Source organism: Lygodium microphyllum, chromosome 21 (assembly GCF_053477565.2).
Source record: "Lygodium microphyllum isolate KBCC chromosome 21, Lygodium_microphyllum_v1.1.10, whole genome shotgun sequence".
In the NCBI taxonomy this organism is placed as follows: domain Eukaryota; kingdom Viridiplantae; phylum Streptophyta; class Polypodiopsida; order Schizaeales; family Lygodiaceae; genus Lygodium; species Lygodium microphyllum.
Window position 1 is genome coordinate 48347685 of NC_141155.1, and position 21779 is coordinate 48369463.

A 21779-nucleotide genomic window follows, 5' to 3' on the forward strand; every position below is an offset into this window, starting at 1 on the left:
TCACGTGAAAGTTCAAGAACCCGGACTCTAAAGGGTGGGCAGATTCAACAAGCACTGAGAATAGTAACATTAGGGTCCATGTTGTTCAAGTGAATTTCAGGCCTCCAGAAGAGTGAAATCCTAGAACTCTAGGCAACACTCCTAAACAAGGAAATTTTGCTTAAGAAGGGAAGGCATACTCATTAAATAATGGACATGAAGGAGATGGCTTGGGATTTGAAGATAGATTCAATACTAAAAACTACAATAATTGCTTTTATTTAAATCTAACAAGGGAAAATCTAGATTGGCAACAAGTGTGTAAGAAATATAACCCAGTGGATTACCAATACAATTAAATGACAATTTAGTCCTTATTAGGGACTCTCAACTAATTAAAAAAGAATCCCTCTCTTCCAAAAAGTGCAATGACCTTGCTCAATCACCTATATAGAATAGCTATGGGCATTGTACCCCAACAGGACTATATTCCTTACACAACATAAGGGGTAGATATGATATCATAAAAATTAAATGTTTTTGGTCTAAAGCACATGTACTATTCCAAGTAGTAGTACTAGATGTATATTGCACAAAAGAGCAACTCTCTATGGAATTTTTCTCTAGCTTGGCACTTTCCGTGAGCACACTCAATTCATAGTATGAATATGTTCTAGTGTGCTTTATTAATTTTATCACCATTAGGATGCTTGTTGAAGGAGCTATTAGACAATCAACAAAGGTGCATTATAAATTTGGTGTGATACACAAACAAAAAGGTGATGCATAGATAGTTGGAACAATTGAGATTCCACCTATGGTTTTTTTTATAGGAAAGATTGAGAAATTTGAGACCACTGATAAAGTGGTGACACAGAAGGTTGAGATTGCACTTATGGTTTTTTTTGTAAGAAAGATTGAGAAATTTGAGACCATTGATAAAGTGGTGACACAGAAGGTGTCTATTTCAGGCTTTTAGAGTCAAAATCAATACTTAGGGTATATAAGCCTTATTGATGGCCTCATTATAGGATTTTTTCCAAAACACAACTACATTCTTGAGATATATTGTAGTGGGGTTGTGTTGGAGCAAAGCTTACGAAAGAAATGATGTGTATTGCTCTTTGCAAAGATGATTTTGAAGCCATGGCTTTAAAATCAAAATGCTCTACCCTTGTCGATAGCAACCCTTTCTTGCAAGAGTGGTGTGGTGCAAGTGGAGCTCTTACAAAGCCCAAACTAAAGCTAGATGAGGCAAAAAAAGAAGATCTTGACAATCTTGAGATTGATGAATAGCCAAGCAGAGAGGATGAGGTTAAAGATGATGTAGGTGATAATGAAGGTGACATGCATGATAAGAGAGAAATTGGAGATGCTGAAGATACTAGAGATGATGTGGATAATGAGAATGTAGAGAATGAATCTCAAGATAGTAGCAACCATACTAGAGCTTCTAGGGACTGTACAAATTCTAGGAAAGGTGGAGCTATGGTTACTATAGAACTTGTGGATGCTAGGAGTATCAAGGTTGCTAGGAATGTTGAAATTTTTGGGAATACAAGGGTCAAATATGCTTTCCAAGAGTGAGAAAGGTTGCAAAGTTCCCTCTCATCCTAGGATGTAGAAGAAGATCTTATCAAAACAAGCTTACTAGATAATATCATCATGTATCTTCTTTAAAGTCTAGCTAATAAATTAAGTCTATAGTAGATTGAATGCTAAGTTGGCTTGCTCACTTTCATTTTGGTTCTTGTTACGTTAATTGAATTCTTGTTGTTCCATACATCCTAATAGCTAATACTAGGCTAATCCATGTGGGAATCCATAGTGAGTCATAACCCTTCTTAACCAAACGCTTACAAAATGCTCAAACTTGAATTTGAACGCTTCAGATTTAGTTCTTTTGAACTTCACCCATACACTTTAGCTATCTAGAGCTAAAAAACCCCAACCTCTATAAACCTAGTGCATGTCTATGATGCTCAAGCTTGGGTTTGTCGAGCCTCACAACCATATTCTACTATTAGCACTAGCAAGTGAGATCTCAATGTAATGTATAATTCCTCCAAGTAATAGCTAATAGAGTCTTATTGTGCCTCACAGAAAAAGACAACAAAAGAGAGGAGAGAGGCAAAACCCCTCAAATAGAACAACATGTGCCACCTAGTGGAGAAATGGGGTGCCATGATAGTGATGCTAGAATTAATGAAGAAGAGGTGGGGGAGATTGAACACACATGTGAACTTGCTCCACAAGCATCTCCAAAACCTTCAATTGATTTAAGTAGAGAGACTGAGAACATGCCTCTAAAGAGAGTTGGTGTAGATCGTATTGAGAATAAGGATAAAGGTAGTGAAGACCTTTAACAACAGACTTGTGTGACCAACAAGATACAGGAAGAAATTGGCAAAGGGAGAGAAAAAGCTGCATATGAGATAACGAAAGAAGACAAACAGCTCTAAGGAAGGGAGCAACTGGTAAAAGTCTCAAGTTACGGGAGCTTCAGCTCGGCTGTCACTCCTTTCTGCCTAAGCCAATTAGCTGTTTTCTTAATATATATGGTTTTTAACGCATTCAAGTGTCGCGTAAGTATGTTTTTTTTCGAGTTAAGAATATGACAATAGATGCCGGCATTGGTTGTCTACATACTTGTGATGGATGTGCAAACGTATATTGATAATGGATGCCGGCAGAGGGTCCTGGTGATCGTCGCCCTCCACAATCATTACAAGTAGCTAAACCTGATGATCGTATAAAGCAGTACGTGGGTGGAACCCCTTCTAGCGCATCCATTACGATGGGTAATCTCAGTGTCTCAGTTCTGATTGGACTTGCGATGATGCTGCGATTACACCACTTGATAGCGTCGGCCAGCTTCGTATTCCCGCAGACTGCCGGACTACCAGAAACTGGCGATATAAAAGAGATGAACAAGGTTCACTTTATATGCAACATGAAGTAGCAAATTGATCATTGAAGCCGGGGAGATGGGCTGATCTCATAATACTGTGTAATTGGATTGGAATGTCTTGTTTCTTTCTTAATTCAGCTCCATATCGTGTACCTGGGAGGTGTGCCTCGAGGGTATACGAGCGAAGCTGAGATTAGAGAGTCGCACATCAAATTGCTCTCCTCTGTCAAGCCGAGGTAACTAGCACATCCAATTGCTCTCATCTGTCCAGACGAGCCCATTTTCTAAGGCCAGAGCCGAGGTAGCTAGCCCATCTAAGACCAACATGAGAGTATCACGCATGCATGGACAACTCACGGACAGGAAGTTTTAGACATTCTTCTGTACATGAACCTTCATGTCCTAAATTACGTTTATATACATCTCTCTCCGTTCTTTAGACTTCAGAAACTTGGGACACATCACGAGATTGTGCAAGGGAGCTAACACAGACCTAGTTTGTTGTAGAGGAACATCAAGAATAATTCCCCTCCATGCTGATGATCCTCGTACTCCATTGCAACAGCCTACGTGTGGAGTGGCCTCCTTTTCCCAGAAGCTCTTAATGTTAATAATTCTACATGGGGCTTCTCCAATGGAAAATCACTACAACTTCTTGCCTTGAAATGCATATTCTTGTTATAACATACTAGCACATGCCATTGCACCTTATATAAGAGCACCAATTTTGCCTCAACTTTTTAAAGTTCATAGACTTGCCAAATCCTTTTAGGAAGCATATGCACATCCAGTATAGGACATATCAATCTCTAGGTTTAGGGCGAACTTTTCAAAGGGTTTTCCTCATAACGAAAGGTTTTCTAGGACTATATTTGCATCCAAAGCACCTAGCTATGATGTTGAAGGTGTGAGCTGAACTTTACTAAGGATTGATTTAATCCTTGCAGGGAAGATGTCGCTCGTGCATCCCACGTGGTTAGTTACACCAAAAGCTTCAATGGATTTGCTGCAATCCTTTCTCTAAAGGAAGTCAAAACCTTGAGAGGTGATTAACTACTTATTTGTTTCGTTGAGAACTTTCAATATTCTTAACAATCTTAGAACATAGATCACAAGAATCTTTTTATTGAATAAACGTATGAGCTATTATGTACAATAACGATCAAATTATCCTTCAAAACATGCAAAATAAATCATTTACAAGCATTGTCACTCATCATCTTTCAAATGTATTAGACATTTGGGATTTTAATATCTCAAACTTAATCATATAACCTTTTAATGCAACTATATAAATTTTTTACCTTGTATGAGTGCTTTAGACATGCTAATGTTTTTCGTTTTTTCTCCATATAGAGACAAAAGGTGTTATTTCTGTTTTTGAAAGCAAAATTAAGCATCTCTTAACTACAAGATCATGGGACTTTGTGGGCCTCACATCTACAAGTCCAAGAAATGCAACCGGGGAGAGTAATGTTATTGTGGGGATTATTGACTCAGGTGACCTCTCTTATGAGTTTATTAGAATACATCATTACTACGCATCATAGAAGGAATATCTACTTATGAGCATTTGATTAGAAGATACAGAAACATTCAAAGTAGACCTACACAAGTATTAGTGATCATAATGAGTTTTGTGTAGGGGTATGGCCTGAAAATCCAATGTTCAATGACACTCATTTTGGACCCATCCCAAGAAGTTGGAAAGGGGAATGTGTGGCAGGAGTTCAATTCACCCCAGCAAATTGTAACAAGTGAGTTCCAAAAAATGAAGGCCATGAATGTGGTAATAACATCTATAGTTATATAGGGGTAGACCTCAACAAAATTTACTTTGAGGACATTATGCAATTTGACTCCCATTTATTATAATATGCTCTTGTTGAATGAATTTATAAACAAAATATTTTTTGACAATGAATATTCTACTAAGCACAAAGCCTCGATGAAAAGATCCACCTTTCTTTAGGTAAAGGAGGCAATAAGATGACACCCCCCAAAAGGCAAAAGGCAGCACATCCTAATTTACTAACAATTTAGCAGAACAGCTACACACTTTAAGGCCATTTGAAGCTAGCATATTATCATAGATTGTTATGTATGCTATACAAGTTTAATATCAGGCCAACGCTAAAACCATGTAAATGTCTGTACAGCTCTATGAATTTTTAATACAATAAAATGCTCATTTGTCACTCTATTAGCTGCCCCTTTGTTGTTGATGTAATGAGGAGAGAAAATGGATTGCCCATTATGTGCATTTTGATGGGCATCTAAAATGACCTTATATGAGCACATCGACCCTACAAAGATCAGAAGAGGTTCTAGAAAAATCACCACTACAATGTCCATTGTGAATTATGGCGATATCATAGGATAGTAAACACTATAGAGGCAAAACAAAAGGGAGAGCCACCCCTTTTTCCCATATGGGCAAGTGTTTGAAGACTTTTTTGTGTAATTTATGGCTGTGCAGGAAAGTGATAGGAGCAAAGTATTTCTACAAAGGGATAGAGGCGGCGGGGCTGGTTTTAGGCGACACGGAAGTAAAGTCGGCAAGGGACACGGACGGCCATGGAAGCCACACGAGCTCGACGGCGGCGGGGGCGGTGGCGACGGGGGCGAGCCTGTATGGGCTAGCGGAGGGGAACGCGCGAGGGGGGGTGCCTGGGGCGAGGGTGGCCATCTACAAGGTGTGCTGGCTGGGGGGCTTCTGTAATGACGCCGATATCCTGTCGGCCTTCGACGAGGCCCTACACGACGGCGTCCACCTGCTCTCCCTCTCCATCGGCGGCCTCATCCCGCACGACTACTCCGTCGACACCATCGCCATCGCCGCCTTCCACGCCACCCAGCAGGGCGTCCTAGTCTCCTGCGCCGCCGGCAATGCCCACCCCAGCTTCCCTGCCGTCAACATTGCCCCCTGGATCCTCACCGTCGCTGCCTCCTCCATCGACCGCAGCTTCTTCGCCCCCGTCCTCCTCGGCAACAACCGCACCATCACGGTCCGTTTAACCTTTCCTTTCATGCGTCACTTGCATTATCTTCCACACTCATCATGCATGCACGAGTTTAGTCACTATACCTCACCTTCGATATCATATTTCCAACACATTCCAACTAATTCAGCTTAATGCAATAATCCTATCGTCGACATATTCAAATCAATGTAGATCACTATCATTAGCCTTATATCATATTCTCAACACATTCTACAAACTCATTTAGGTTCACATCACTAATCAAGCAAAAAGAAACAAAGGCCTCGTGATGTCTTTATTGTTGTCACTACTAATTTTTCAGTAAAACATTTGGAGAGTGATACATAAAAATTAGATGTAAATTAAACTTGCTAACTTCCGTTGGGAAATCCAAGAAGTTTCCATAAATTCCTCCTTACCTATGAACTAGAAGCAATCTATTGCTCCATAATCCACCAAAACAATCCTTACAATATCTTGATCACATAAGCCTCGTTCAATACCGCATGCTTATCTTACTTGGGTAAAACAATATACGTGACTAGGTGATACTCCTAGAGTGCATCATATATGCCCTAAATCATTAGTGATGCACCGAATAGCAACTTTGTACAGATGCATTTATTTACACATCTAAAAACATGGGAATAAAGCATGTACTACAATTGTAGCTAATTAACCTTTTCAAGAGACCAGTTTCTTTAGCACCTAATATTTTCATACAATATTTCATAACTTGAAAATCAAGCTTTCTTGAGAGCTTTTGTATGCATTCCTACTCTAATCTTCAACTATTTTTGTAGGGCACATGTCTCAATACATACACAGAGGATAAATGGTTCCCCTTGATATCCGGAGCAAATGGGGACTTTGAAAATTCCACTTATGACCTTAGGTAAACATTGGAGTTAAACATCTCACATTGTCATGTGAATTGAATGTAAGCAATGTTTAACTAATGATTTCTAAAACTACTTTGTCTTTTCATCCAATAGCTTTTGTGACGTTGGAGTATTGGACCCTCATAAGGTGAAGGGAAAAATAGTTTATTGTGAGGAAGGAGGTAATGGAAATGTCGATGAAAGTGTGCGAAAAGCAAAAGGTGTAGGTCTCATCTATTCAATTGAGGACCCTTCTGTGGCATTCACTCTTTTGGTGCCAACAAGTATTGTTGGTACATCAGAGGGAGCACTTGTTGCAAGTTATATAAATGAGACCAGGTAAGGATACTCTATAACATGGGTGACTCATAGATTTTACTCATGTATTTTTTAAAAATGATGAGATTTTGGAAAGCATCCTAATGGTAAAGAATTAGTAGACAAGAACCATTACATTTTCCGTCTTGGGTGCATTCAAAATTTCTTATCATGTTTGATTAAGCCTTAAGTGGCATATTGGAAACCCACACTTGAAAGAAAAATGAGGGCATGTCACTAGAAGTGCATGTGGTGGTATGGATGAATTGCCAATTTCCTACAATTGACCTAAAGCTATTTGTTTGAGTTTTCTATAATAGTTGATTTATTGTACTTAGAAAGCCCTTACATCCTAATATGACCTCATCATGTCATATATTATATGTCTGTAGGAATCCCACCGCCAAGATTTTACCTTGTGAGGCCTCCTTTAATGTGTCAGCCCCAACTACAGCATATTTTTCATCAAGGGGTCCTAATATCATCTCGCCTGACATTATGAAGGTATGGTGATTTGAATAAGTGGTGAAGTCACGAAATGGTTTTCAACTATGATGTAGTAATCCAACACTAATATAGTTCGAAGTATGCTACATCTTGATAGCTCTAAAAATAAGCAAAAAGGGATACCCCAAATGCACTACCATTAGGTGTTTAGTCTATAACTTATATAAAAAGAAAACAAGTTGAAATATTGATTTGCACATATCTTTATAAGATAACATGAAACCAATTGTTCAAAACTTTTTGTAGCCTGATATAGCTGCACCTGGAGTGGACATCTTAGCAGCATGGTCCTTGAAGGATACTATTACAGATAATTTAGATTTGGACAATCGCTTCTCCATGTTTAACATTATTTCTGGTACATCCATGGCAACACCACATGCTGCTGGAGCGGCAGCATACGTGAAGTCTTTTCACCCAGAATGGAGTCCGGCAGCTGTTAAGTCAGCACTTATGACCACAGGTTTTGATCTTTACAACAGATTTCATAAGAAAAGTTCTCTCTAAATCAAAATGAAAACCTAATCTCATGTAGAAAAAATCCACATAAGGTTTTTCAGTTAACATGCTAATAATTTTCAAGGGCACATGGATGCTTAAATAGAACAACAATCGCATGTTGTGAACCTAAGAAGAAGTTTCAAAATTACAATCTATTGATCTCACACAATCAAAAGTGAAGAAAGTTTGTAAGTCAACCACTACATGACGACATGAAGGTAAATAACTAGAACTATAAAGAATTAAATATCATTGTATGGGTATCATCTTATAGTCTTAGAGGAGGGAAAGTTTTATTAAATTATTGGAAAGACATGTTTGTTGTTGTTGTTTGTTTTGGTGATATATATACCATGTACATGGTCATGATGTGCATCCTCTACTAGAGTCACATATTAACAACTGTGCATGACCCCATGAGCAAGCTGATTAAGCGAGTGTGCTCTTTTATTTGTAATTTCTTTCAGTCTAAGGTTGAGGGAAAGGTATATTTATTTAAGGATTGAAATGAACTGTAACCGTTTGATAAATTCGCTGTCGTTTTGTTTTATCGGCACAGCAAAACCATTCGATCCCAGCCTGCACCACAATGAGGACATGGAGTTCGGGTATGGGGCGGGACAGATCAATCCGACGGCTGCGATCGACCCAGGGCTGGTGTACGACGCGGGGTGGCTAGACTATGCATTGTATCTCTGCACGCACGGGTACAACTCCAGCCAGCTGGCGGTGATCACGGGCGTCGACAGCGTCCGCTGCCCGGCATCGGACGGTAGCGATGCTCCCGCCAGCCTCAACTACCCCGCCGTCGTCGCCGCCTACCCCATCGACCTCAAGAACTCCTGGTACACCACCACGCGCACGGTCACCTACGTGGCCACGCCATCCAATGCCACCTCTACCACCTTCGCGGCCACTCTGCAGGCGCCACCTGGCATGGACGTCCAACTGTCCACCTCCCAGCTCACCTTCACGTCTGCCGGCCAGCAGCAGTCGTTCCAAGTGTCCGTGAGAGCCCCCGGCCTTGGCTCCGTCACCACCTTGTCGGCGTCCCTCGTCTGGTCCAGTGCCTCCCACTCCGTGCGCACCCCCGTCTTGGCCTACCTTTTGTCTGATTAAAAACGTCCATATCGCACTCCTTCGACATGGCCACATGCAGTTATAATGCTCCACCATGTCTTTTTGTCCGAATAACCATCTTTGCCTCATGCCATGGGAAGAGCCATATAGAAATATTTCAGGCTCAATTTCCAATTGACCCAATTCCCAATTATCACGTAAAAGCATAGAGTTAATTAGTCTTGAAGGTCATGGCCTAGGTGCCCACACTCGGTTGAAGCACTCTGGCACCTATCTTCACATGGTGTGCTCTAAGGACTTGCCCACTTCAACACTTTCTTCAATAGAGTCACTATGGAGAAGGGTTCACACTGGATCAAGGAGTGTTGTTCATTCCACTTGTCATGTACCCTATCTACACACATGAAAAACGGTAGTGGTTGTCATGTATCCTATCTACACATGAAAAATTTGACTAGTTATTGCCCACTCTTTCATCTAATATTTACAGGGGAGTTGGACAATTCAATTTGTGTCTCTTACCCCCCCAAAAAAAGCATGCTTCTAGATTAAATGGAAATAACTTTTTCTACAAAAGTTAATAATTGTTTTTTAGGACTATTCATTGGGATTAATATAGTCCAATCATTCACAAGGCTAGTTTGCTTAATATCGACCATAACACTCATAAGAGAGGTCTAGTCAATATCAAGGGAGGTTTGTTAAAAATATAAATTTGTTTAGCAACTAATGGTCAAACTCCATTTGATAGATTTTATAGGTTTTATACTATCACTAAGCAAATGGGTCAATCAATGTAGAAGATAACAATATGGCTATTAAGAAAAGTGAAAGAGCTAACAAAAGAGAGTTTTTAATATTTCTAGGCCGAATGAAAAATATACATTCTTTCATCATATTATTGTTAAATGAAATCTGAAATCAAGTGAATAATAGCTTGTTCTAGGCATGAGCTTGGGATTGTTGAACAAAATATCCGTCTGTATACACACAAGTTTAGATTATTGAGCACAAAAATTGCACCTACCTTGATATCTCTAGTGGTTTAATAAAATGTCAAAAATAAAGCAATAGCAACCTCTCTTTATTCTCCAAAGCATTACTAAGCTCGAAATCTTCCAATCATAAAAAATATCATCCACTGTAGGTTTTCAAAATTGTCAATATTTTTTGTGCTACTACTAATAAATAAAACTTTCACTACAAGATACAGGCCACATACCGATGTTCAAAGCAATGCAAATGTTCATTAAAAAAATTTGCCCTATCATCACTAAAAGCGTCGGTATAGGTATCTCTACAAATTTGTCGCAAATAGAGTCGCTATTTGCATCACTTTTGTGACACAAATAGTGACACTTTGCGACACAAATAGCAATGCATGCAATAAATTAGCAACACAAGTAGCGACGATTACAGAGGAAAAAAATTTGGTGGTAGGGTAGCACCATGTGCTATATAATATTCTGCAAAAGTAATTGCATATTGGATACTCAATCATCATCAAGATGGACACAAAACTAGTTAAAATCACAAGACTGATAACTCATTAAATTAGTACAAGATTGGTGATGATATCCCATGAAATTACATGGAACCATGGAGAGGAGAGCCAAAACAAAGATGAAAATCTATTTGTAAATATCGCAAAGTATAATTTTATACAAAAGATTATAAGTATATTTAAGGAATGCTACATGGAAGAGGCCTGCACAGATCACACAACCAAAAATGAAGATGTTGTGCACTCCACGAATCCAAGCACATGCTACAAATCCTTGCTATCTGAAAGCTCATCCCAACATAAAGAAGCATCGAATGGACTCTACAAAATGAACAACTATACATTATTCCACCATACATAATACATTATTAAAAAAAACTAGTGACTACATACAAAAAAGAAGATTGACTTAGTGGGCCACTGTGCACATACAATCTATTGATAAGTGCAATGAGACCATGTCTCTCTGCATATAGAGTCTCCAAACCTGTGGGATTATAATTTGTGATGAAGTGCTACAAAGAAAATAAAATAGCATTGTTAAAAACAAGATTGTTAGTACAAGTGATATTCCAAATTAGAAAACGAGAACCAAAAGAAAACTTACAAAGTTTTCCAAATACGTCATGTGGCTGTCACTTTCCAGATGACACATGACCCCTACCTCCAACCATGCCCTTGCTGCCTCCCGCTCTACTGCCACCACCATCATCTTGGAGAATCTATGGCCTCTTCCCTAAGTCTCCACCAATCCTCTACCTCTAGTCGCTCGGGCTTTGAGGTGCCACTCTTGATTGCCCTGCATGTGTCTAATCATCTATGTGACATGTATACACACATACACTCTACCATCCACCCAATGGAAAACCTCTCTTCCGTCGTAGGTACTAAAAACTCGTCATGCAAAGATACCACTATATAGTCCTTACTCCTCTTGGGTATATTCTACCAATGATCCAAAACATTGTGCATGAATACTTATTGGCACAACTCTCTCATGCAAGAAATCACCCTCCTCCCCTCATCATTCATGATCACAACACCTATCTTATCATCTATGAGGTATCCATACACTACTAAGGTATATCTAAGGTGTGTCCTCTCCCACCTGCAACCACACTCATGGGTATAACTAGGAGACCGCTATATGTCTAGCGTACCTACGAGGGTAGTATCTCTCAGAGTAGCACCCATAGGGATGCCACCTATGGACGATTGAGCGAAACTTGGAGTCACAAAAGTAGATGTCCTTACAGGTGTGAACACAATATTAGTGAATTTGGGAATCTCCCAATTCCCATTTTTTAAATACTAAAAATGTGGCACACGGATAACATGCCCATAAGTTTTTCAAAACCATATGATGTGACCTATCATTGGAAAGCACTTGAAAAATGAAATCTATTGAGCTATAGAGCGCTCAATTTGGAGCTATAGTGTTCAATTTATGACAAATTCAAAAATTTGACCACGTATCCCAAACTTATGGGAAATTTCCATATTCCCTAATATAATGTTTGTGAAAAATCATGGAGGTGACAAGTATCCACCAGATCAATGAGATGGAGACATTGCATTAGTGCTTCCCACAACACCCGCTTGAGCCACCCTCTTTGGCACTGGTATGAGAGTGAGGAATAGCAACCCTCTCTAAAACTGACCACTATGGCTCATAGCATCCACATCTCTGCAACACCTCCCAAACCCACTCTCTCTATCCAGGGCTAGTCTAGAGTGTTGACTTCGTCTACTAGAAATCAAAGCATCGAACCGTACTAAAGTAGACCTCATAGAATAGCCTAATGATGTCCATGACATCTCTTAATTCGCCATATCTCTAAGTCCAGGCCATCCGATCTGGAGACATATGTGTGAATATCTCCTCCTACAACTCCTCATCAGTCATCCCTTGACTCATCTTGCTCTCTAAATATCGTCAAAGTAACCTGCACAAACAAAAAATGATGTTAGCATAATCAATATAAGGATTTGGGTAAAGCACGACAATATAACTCTGAAAAAAATGATACTAATTAAAATGCATACACTAAAGTATCCTTAAAAGTGAATCATCAATGAATTGAGCAAGCGGATGCAAATATGACTCGGCCTATAGCCTCATGTCAATCTCCTCACAAAGCTCGACATATACTGCAAGGTCTATACATAGGTCACCACAGAAAGAGGGGTCCACTTTATTTTTAAAAAATTCATGGCCTCTTGTCTCTTCATCTACATTACCTGTGCATGTCTCCTCTGCACACTTGAAGCCCTCTTCACCCTCCGCCCTCCACAATATTGACCCCTCAACCTACATAGTCTTCTTGTCTACACGGGAACATTGCTTTCATCATACACTCGCACATTCCAAGAAGTTGATGGTACAACATACCACCATTGATTTTGTTGCAAATTTGGATAGGAGATTACTTGTTCAATATCACCTATAAGAGTGAATCAACATTTGTGATTGTTTTGTGTCATAGAAAAATTAAAAAAATAGATCATGCACCTGTTCATAATGACCCGACAAGAAAAACATGTTGCGTAGATCCATTCATCTTTTCCCAAAATCTATTTCCAAAAATCTATTTCCAAAAATCTAGATGGGTCTCACTGAGAAGAATGGTTGCCCAAGCTTCTTCCAATACCACTTTAAATCACTGTATATCAAATATGATCATGGAGAAGCTATGGGAATCCATTGAGATAACATTTTCCAAGTTTTCAAAATACTCCATCTCATCTACTACGATATTTAGAGATGTGGCTTGCCATGAGCTCTCTTGCTCAAACTTTGCCATGACACAACAATCAGTTGTGGAGCACATTTTGTCGATGTGCTCAATATGGGAATATCATCCATGTGACCATGCCACAATATAGAATTTGTATTGTACATTGAAACAATTAGATTAGTTGTTGTGTATAAAATCTAGATACGAGAGCAAATAAAACATGTAGTCACCTTCGGACTACATTCCCTCGAGAATTTCCACTTCTAGTAGAGAACTCTACCACTTCGAGAATATCTGTGATCAAAGCTCCATTTAATCACCACATAGACATAAACTATGATATCTTCTCCATACCCTCAGGATATTGAATCGTTCGATGGCATATGTTGTGTCGAAATTCTAATTGTACTTCTTCCTGGTCTTTTCTGGCCTACTCCTACCTAGTGAGCCACTTCTCCATGGATGCATGATGCAACATACAAAAATGATTCACTTTCTTTTCCATGGCAACATCCATCCTATAATCTCCACTTTATCTAGGAGGTATACCCAGTAGTGAGTTTATATCGTGAGCATGCTCGTGGGTAGGTACTTCTCAAAGAGACAGACTGTCACCACCGCTTCCTCCACCTTGCAGATTCGATAGAGGATGTCTTGCTCTCCTTCTATGAGATCCATTGCACTAAATTTGATAACCTATAAATTGCCTTATATATTTCTAGAGTGAGGCACCCCCCAATCATGATCGGTAGTACAAAATAGTCAGAAATGGAGAAGCATTACGAACATCGAGTAAACAATAAATAATGAAATATTGGGGCTACTTGCAATCAAGGTCAAGACAAACATAACATATCTTATTCCAATCATAGAATTTTAGCCCCGATTAGCACACCATCTTTAGAAAAAATGTAGGAATGCATCATACCCATCGAGGTGTAGATAAACCTAATAATTTTCTTGACAGTGCACTCTTCTTTAGTGGACAAGATCCAAGGAGTGCAAGGTAGTTGCAAGCAACCATCAGTGCTTGACTATGGCCAATGACTATGGCCATTGCGCCTCCATCTTACCTACCTCCTTCAAATCCATTCGTATCCCTAGAGTGTCTCTCTTTCCTATGATATAGTCCCATAATAAGCTGCCCACATTCTTGAAAATATGCATGGGATCTAACAAATGGTTGATCTATAAGTGGGTCCAATATGACAACTTGTAGAAAATTGAGAACCATTGCATTCAGCTTAGATGTGACTCCTTGTGGACCATTTTCAACTCAGACCGACTTTGGGCATTCATTTGTGCTGGAGGTCCTCGAAGAGAACCTTCCCTTAGTTTATGACCCTCCAGCAAGAAAGTAATGTATCCTTGATATACCATCTTCTTCATGGTCCGTGACCTTCAAGAGTCTAATTATGGCCCACACAATTGACACGAATGACAACCTAAGGTAAGTAGACTTATCACAATACTCCTATCTAGTCAACACAAACTTAAACAAGCTATGTTAGATATCACCAACAAGAATGGAAGCCCACTTATCTAAGCACTTCTCGAATCTCGAAAAGTCATGCATGGTCCATATAAGAGTGGCTCGTATATTAATAGACCATCAACCATCATACTTGTTCATGTCTTCCATAGTAACCCCCTCCTGCCACAAAATCTTGAGCTTATCAACTAATGGAAAGAGATAGACGTCCATGTTCTTGACTTTGTAGCACCCAGGAATGAGCAAGCTAAGGATGAGGTTTCCTTTCTTCATAGAAAGCCATGGCAAGATGTTGTAGTTAACAAGGACCACATGCCACACATTGTGAGAAGTTGAGCAGAGATCAAATGGATTCAAGCTATCATAGCAAGACCAAGTTGAAAATTCATTGGCTCGCGTATAAAGCTTGAAAACATGGAGTTAATGTGGCTCCATACACATGAATCTGTTGATATTCATTGGACTCTATATGTGGATCTATTCTGCCCATATGCCACATTGTCAAGCTTGCCATGTCCAACGTATGAAACATGTGACGTATACATGGTATGAGTAAAAGTTTCTAAGAACCTTCTAAGGGATGATTTTCCCTTGCAAGTCCTATCGATAACTCTGAGCACTGCACTTTAGACATGTCTCCATAGTCCTGTAGTCTCCTCAAAATAGCACACAATCATTGACACGCATGGATGCTGTAGTCCATGCAAGGCTTTCGTAACACCAATCGTACATCATCATGTTGTCATGGTGCTACATGGACATAGTGTGAAAAACTCTAGAGTGCATTGTCATTCGGCTTTCTTATTGATCTAGAGAGTTAATGCTATATTAGTCATTAGTATCAATGTTCGTAGTGTGGATGGTTCAAAAATACTAGATTTTTAGACAAGTTTAGCCTTTTTTTAATATTTTAGATATTATTTCTTGTAAATATCCAAAATATGTAGACAAATTCTAGAACAGGATGACATGAAATCATCAGATTGGCAATCTAAGCAACAAAGAGGAAGCTATTGTTTTATGCATATTTTTTGTCTACAAGAGATTTATCTTCTCAAGATGCAGAAATAAATTGTCAATCTTCACCTCTATGAGTATTCTTGTACATCTTCTATTCCTTTAAACCCCTTCTCTTCTCTCTACTCCTCTTCTCGAATCTCCCTTCACCCTATTGTCTCTAACCCCCGTGATGGTAGAATTTCGACCCCAAATGCTCTAACATGATAAACCTGACGTGAAAGTCAGTAACAAATTTGTAAAAGTGGGGGAATTCTATAGGTTTAAGTGGTGGTGATGCTTTATAACAAATGATTGTTTTGTTGCAGCAACAACAACAACAATTGTTGTTACAACAGCAGATGCAAACTCGCTAGGAAGCAGAAATAATTGATTCCTTAGTTGTGAATGCATTATAGGCAGTGGGACAGGAATTGAAGCTATTTAAGGGTCAAAATGTTTCGGCCTTCATTTAGTTGTATGAAGAAAAGATGTTGTTTCATGGGGTACCATAATATGCATGGAGTTTTTTTTTTTTCATTCGGTCATGCTATTGAGATTCCCATGTTCAACTAAGTCCTAGGTTTCCCATGGGGAGCCGAACCTAGGGACGATGGTGATAGGACTTTATAAGTACGATAATCTTCCAAATGATAAGGTAAAATATATATATGGAAATTTTGTAATGAGTAATAAATGGGTGTATTATCAATATACAAAGTTTATTTCTCCCGATATAATAGGATCACCCTTACCGAGTGTGTAAAGTCAAAAATTTATGAGCTTCCAAAGTATCCCAATCTCCCAAAATCTTATCGATTCCTAGAGATGAAGGCGAAACCACCTTGTTTTATAATAAAGAAGTTATGGAGATACATTACTTAACACTTTTACTTTCTTATGATAATAAAAATATCTCTCTTTTTCTTTTGATGAATGTACTATGGTATTTCAAGATTTTGAACAAACTTATAATCAATTTATGGCATTCAAACTTACGTACAATACTGCTTGCCAATCCTTGAACATTGAGTTTCGAGAATCCATAATGACAATTCTTGAGAATATGGCAGACCCTCACTACACCTAAATCCAACAACGGGGTTGGTTTAGAGGAATGCCATGGAGAATAGCTCGCAACTTCTTCACAATCAACCTTGATCATACAAGGAACCTCAAGACCCGATCTCAAGAGAATTCCGTGGCTTGAAGAACTAAAACTAGTTTGTTTCTTATTTGAAGGGCAGAGGGTTAATGATACTATGACAATTAATGGGGAGAAAATGACCCTACATCGTTGAGTGTATGAACAAGTCATCCAAATTATATCTCCTAACCGTTTAGTAGTCTACGGGAGATATGTCTGAAATGGATACTCTATCAGAGGATACCCTCCTTTAACCTAATGTTATAGAGCCTTAGAGATAGATAAGAAACCCCCTTACTTTGTAAATGTACCATTACACGAAGTTCATGACTGATCTCCATTGTATTTCTTCTTTTGATAAATAAAGATGATCTTATTTTTCTAAAGTTGACTAAGAGAGAGTAAGTACTGTAACTCTTGGAAAATCAAATCTAACATTCAGCTTGTGTGGTAATCAAAATCGCCAACTAGTGTGAATTGATTAAACATACAAGGAACTCCAAGAGAAGAAGTTTCTTCTCAAGCAGACACCACCACCTAGGTTTAGCACTTGAAGGCTTGAAGGGAGAGGTAGCTTCAGTTACCCTCGACTGCCTGCCTGACCCTAACCAGGGGGGGTTGTTAAACCGCGCCAGGAAAGTGGACCGAACCTGCCGCGAGAGGTCTGTCCATTGAGCGCTACTTGGAGCAAGAGGACGCTTGGGTGCCAGGGGGGGCTCTGGCCATAAATCCCTCGCCTTCCGCGCCCTGCACAAGAGGCTAACGTGACTCGGGATTGAATCTCGAGGCCCACATACTAGTCTACGGACGGAAACTTGGATTGGTAATCCTTGTGGATTGCTAGATAGCCTTCGGGCGGATTGTGGATAAGCCTACGGGCTGGAAGTTTTGTATTTCAAAGATAAATATGATAACCTGTTAATAAGGAACTTGTTTGACATTGACATTGTTTTTCTATGTCAAGTGATATGATTATGTGAAAGAATCAGTGCCTAATGGGCTAAATAAAGAAGCTGATTGATACATGTCCAACTAATGTATTAGGTAATTAAATAACTAGAACAACCCGAGAAAAGTGCTGAGGATGGGCCATAGGTCCCTCCTACGGATGGGTGGTCCTGGTTGGCCGGGAACTTTCTCAAATCACGATGGATAGTAGGAAGATCGTCAAAGAACACGAACAACAAAAGCGTTGACCTAGAGTTATGATTGATCCCGATTTACACTCTTTTAGGGGAACAGAATGGAACTATGCCTTATGGCAAAGAGGTTGAGCTTTGCATCCTTCTCGTTTCCCATTCTCCTTGAACCAAGTGCAGCGTGAATCCGCTTCGGACCTGGCGTTTCTGCGTAAAGTAGTTCACTTGGGTCCGATGCTAGTTGTCATTAGGAAATGACCAATAAGGAAAACCCTAATTCAAGTCGATCCTAAGTGGGAATTGTTGAGAGAGAGAGAGAGAGTACGAGAGAGATACACAAGACATACTCCCAAAGAATGATTCATATTGATGTAGAGTTAGTATATATAGGTGAGACCCAAGTCAAGTGAGAGATGATATATATAGTTGTAACATCCCCACTCAAACAAAGGTCTCTGGCTGCGAGTGAAAAAACCCTTGGGGAGAACAAGGGAAAAACCCGAGCCCCTACACATACCTACGATACAAAAATGATTTACTATAAAGTTTTCTTGAATACAATGATACATGCCTCAATCAGTGAGACAAGAACTTGGAACAATACCAAGTGCATGTCTTAATGAGCTAAAGCGAGCTTCACTAAGAGCTTTTGTGAAGATGTCTACAACCATTTGATCACTGGGACAATGCTCCACCATAATGGAACCTTTCTTGACTTCATGTCGAACATAATGATAATGAATAGCAATATGCTTTGATTTACTATGTTGTATATAGTCTTTGGTAAGACTAATAGCACTTTGGTTATCACATTGAAGAGGTGTACTAGATGATGAAGGATGCCCCAAATTTGCAAGTAGTTGTCGAAGCCAAACTAGCTCGCGAGCTGCTAATGATGCAGCAACATATTCGGCCTTAGTTGTAGAAACCGCAACACATCGTTGTTTCTTGCTGGACCAAGAAACCAAACATTCATTTACAAAGAAACAATTCCCACTTGTAGATTGCATGGATAAGTGTGAACTTGCCCAATCAGCATCTGTATATCCAATAAGATCAAGAGAAGTTGAAGAAGATAAAGAAGAATCCTCTCGACAACGATAAATAAGACCAAATTCCTTAGTATCCTTAAGGTACTTAAGAATACGTTTTGCAGCACTCCAATGAATAGTGGAAGGGAAAGAAAGATACTGTCCCAAAAAATTAGCTGCAAATAAAATATCTGGTCTTGTGTTTAAACCAATAAATTGAAGACAACCAACAAGATTAGCAAAAGTTTGATGAATGGCTGATTCTTCATTGCATGTTGTAGATGAACCCTTGGTAGAGCTTGAAAGAATGGGAGTGTTGGCAGAGTGTGCATTTGTCAACCCAAACTTCTTAACAATATCATTAATAAACTTTGTCTGGCGAAGAAGAAGAATGCCTTGTTGTCGGTGTCGTTGAACTTGAATACCCAAACAAGAATGTATCTCACCAAGATCCACCATTTCAAATGCAGTCGATAAAAGCTTCTTCATAGCATCCAAGAAAGCAATATTATTTGACACAAGAATAGTATCATCAACATATAGAGCAAGAATAATAAAATATTTATCCTCCCTTTTGATGTAAAGATTTGGGTCAGCAAAACATGCAACAAAACCTTTAGATGTGAGGAACTGATCTATCTTAATATACCAAGCACGAGAGGCTTGCTTCAATCCATATAATGCACGATGAAGCTGGCATACAAGATGCTCCTTTCCTGCAATCATAAAACCTTCAGGTTGCTCCATATAGATTTCTTCTTCAAGATCTCCATTGAGAAAAGCCATTTTAACATCCATTTGGTGAATTTCTAGATCAAATTGTGTTGCAAAAGCCAAAATCATACGAACAGTTGTGGAGCGCACAACGGGAGAAAATGTTTCTTGATAATATACTCCTGCAATCTGTGAGTAACCTTTTGCAACAAGTCGTGCTTTGAACTTATCAAACGAGCCATCAGCTTTGGTCTTGGTTTTATAAACCCATTTACATTTGATAGGAACACGATTTGGGGGGAGTTCAGTAAGAATCCATGTACCTTTGGAGATTAAAGAATTGTACTCAGCTTGCATAGCTTCTTGCCATTGATCCCTTTGAGACGAATTGATAGCTTCCATATACGATATTGGATCCTCTTGGACAGACATAGCATCATCAAAGACATCATATTCAATAGAATAGAATCCATGCTCTATCTCAATAGGAAGATCGACATAGATCTCCAAATTTTCATCAATCTTCGTTGGAGGTGAAGGAGGTTTATGATCATCAGAATTAGTAGAATCACAAAGCAAGTAAGGAAATGCACTAAGCAAAGACTGTGTATCATCTGAAACATTTGACGTCCATGTGCCACCCATAGTCTTCTCATCAAATATAGCATCACGACTAATGATAACCTTTTGAGTAGAAGGATCATAAAATTTGTAACCTTTGGAATGATCTGAATAACCAAGAAAAATAACCTTCAAACCTGGAGGATCCAACTTATGTCGAGTGTCCTTGGGCACATGAATATAAGCAATGCAGCCAAATGTGATAAAGTGAGATACTGAAGGTGTCTTCCCTGTCCAGATTGTTATAGGAATTTTACGAGCAGGTGCAGTAATTGGAAGATGATTTTGAATAAAAACGGCTGTTAGAAGTGCTTCAGTCCAAAACTTTCGAGACAAACCAGAGTGTATAAGCATGCAATGTATAGCATTAAGAATAGTGCAATTTTTGCGCTCAACAACACCATTTTGCTTAGGAGAATAAGGAACTGTAAACTCATGATGAATACCTTGATCCTTACAAGAGTCATCAAATAAATTGGATACATATTCACCGCCATTGTCACTATGAAGCGTCTTTATAGAAAATCTAGTTTGAAGCTCCACACTTATCTTGTATTGTTTAAATATAGATAAAGCCTCAGACTTATGTCGAAGAAGATAGACATGTGTGTACCATGAGAAATCATCAATGAAAGTTATAAAATATCGATATTGAGACTTTGAGGCAGGAAAAGGACCGCAAATATCGGTATGAACCAAATCCAAGAGAGCATAGGAATGTGATGAAGTAGAAGTGTGGAAAGGCGAACGATGGTGTTTTCCAAGTGCACAGTACTCACATATTCCCATACGTGGATGAGATTTAAGATCCATACCTTGCACAAGACCATGACGATGAAGATCAAGAATTTTGGCAAAATCGGAGTGTGCAAATCGTTGATGCCATAATTTGCAATCTGCATCTCCAGGGGCAGTAACAACATTTGCAACTGTATCGTTCAATGATAGCTCAAATAAATTACCAGGTCGAGGAGCCACTGCTATAGTATGCCCATCTTTCTCTATACGACATTGATTATGATCAAAGCCAACAAACAAACCAAGATCAACTAGACGAGCAACAGAAAGAAGATTTCTTTGCAAATCTAGAACATGAAGAACTCCTCTTAATATTCTAGTGGATGAAACAGTCCCCATATATAAATCACCCACTCCTTTGACTTGACAAGTCGTATCATCTGCAAGGTAAACAAACTTCTTGATAGGAAGAGAATGATAATTGTGAAGCCACTGCGA

General features: G+C 39.1%; 1 protein-coding gene across 1 annotated transcript; it reads left to right on the forward strand.

Moving 5' to 3' along the window:
- Positions 1-2814: 2814 nt before the first annotated feature.
- On the forward strand, positions 2815-9648 carry LOC148017981 (subtilisin-like protease SBT4.14). The gene is made up of 11 exons (XM_087661951.1): positions 2815-2914; positions 3029-3126; positions 3838-3935; positions 4247-4390; positions 4536-4647; positions 5370-5898; positions 6678-6769; positions 6870-7094; positions 7466-7577; positions 7827-8043; positions 8641-9648. Exons 1-11 carry the CDS (start codon positions 2816-2818, stop codon positions 9198-9200), a joined length of 2286 nt encoding a protein of 761 aa, XP_087518077.1. The 5' UTR covers position 2815; the 3' UTR covers positions 9201-9648.
- The last annotated feature ends 12131 nt before the right edge of the window (positions 9649-21779 follow it).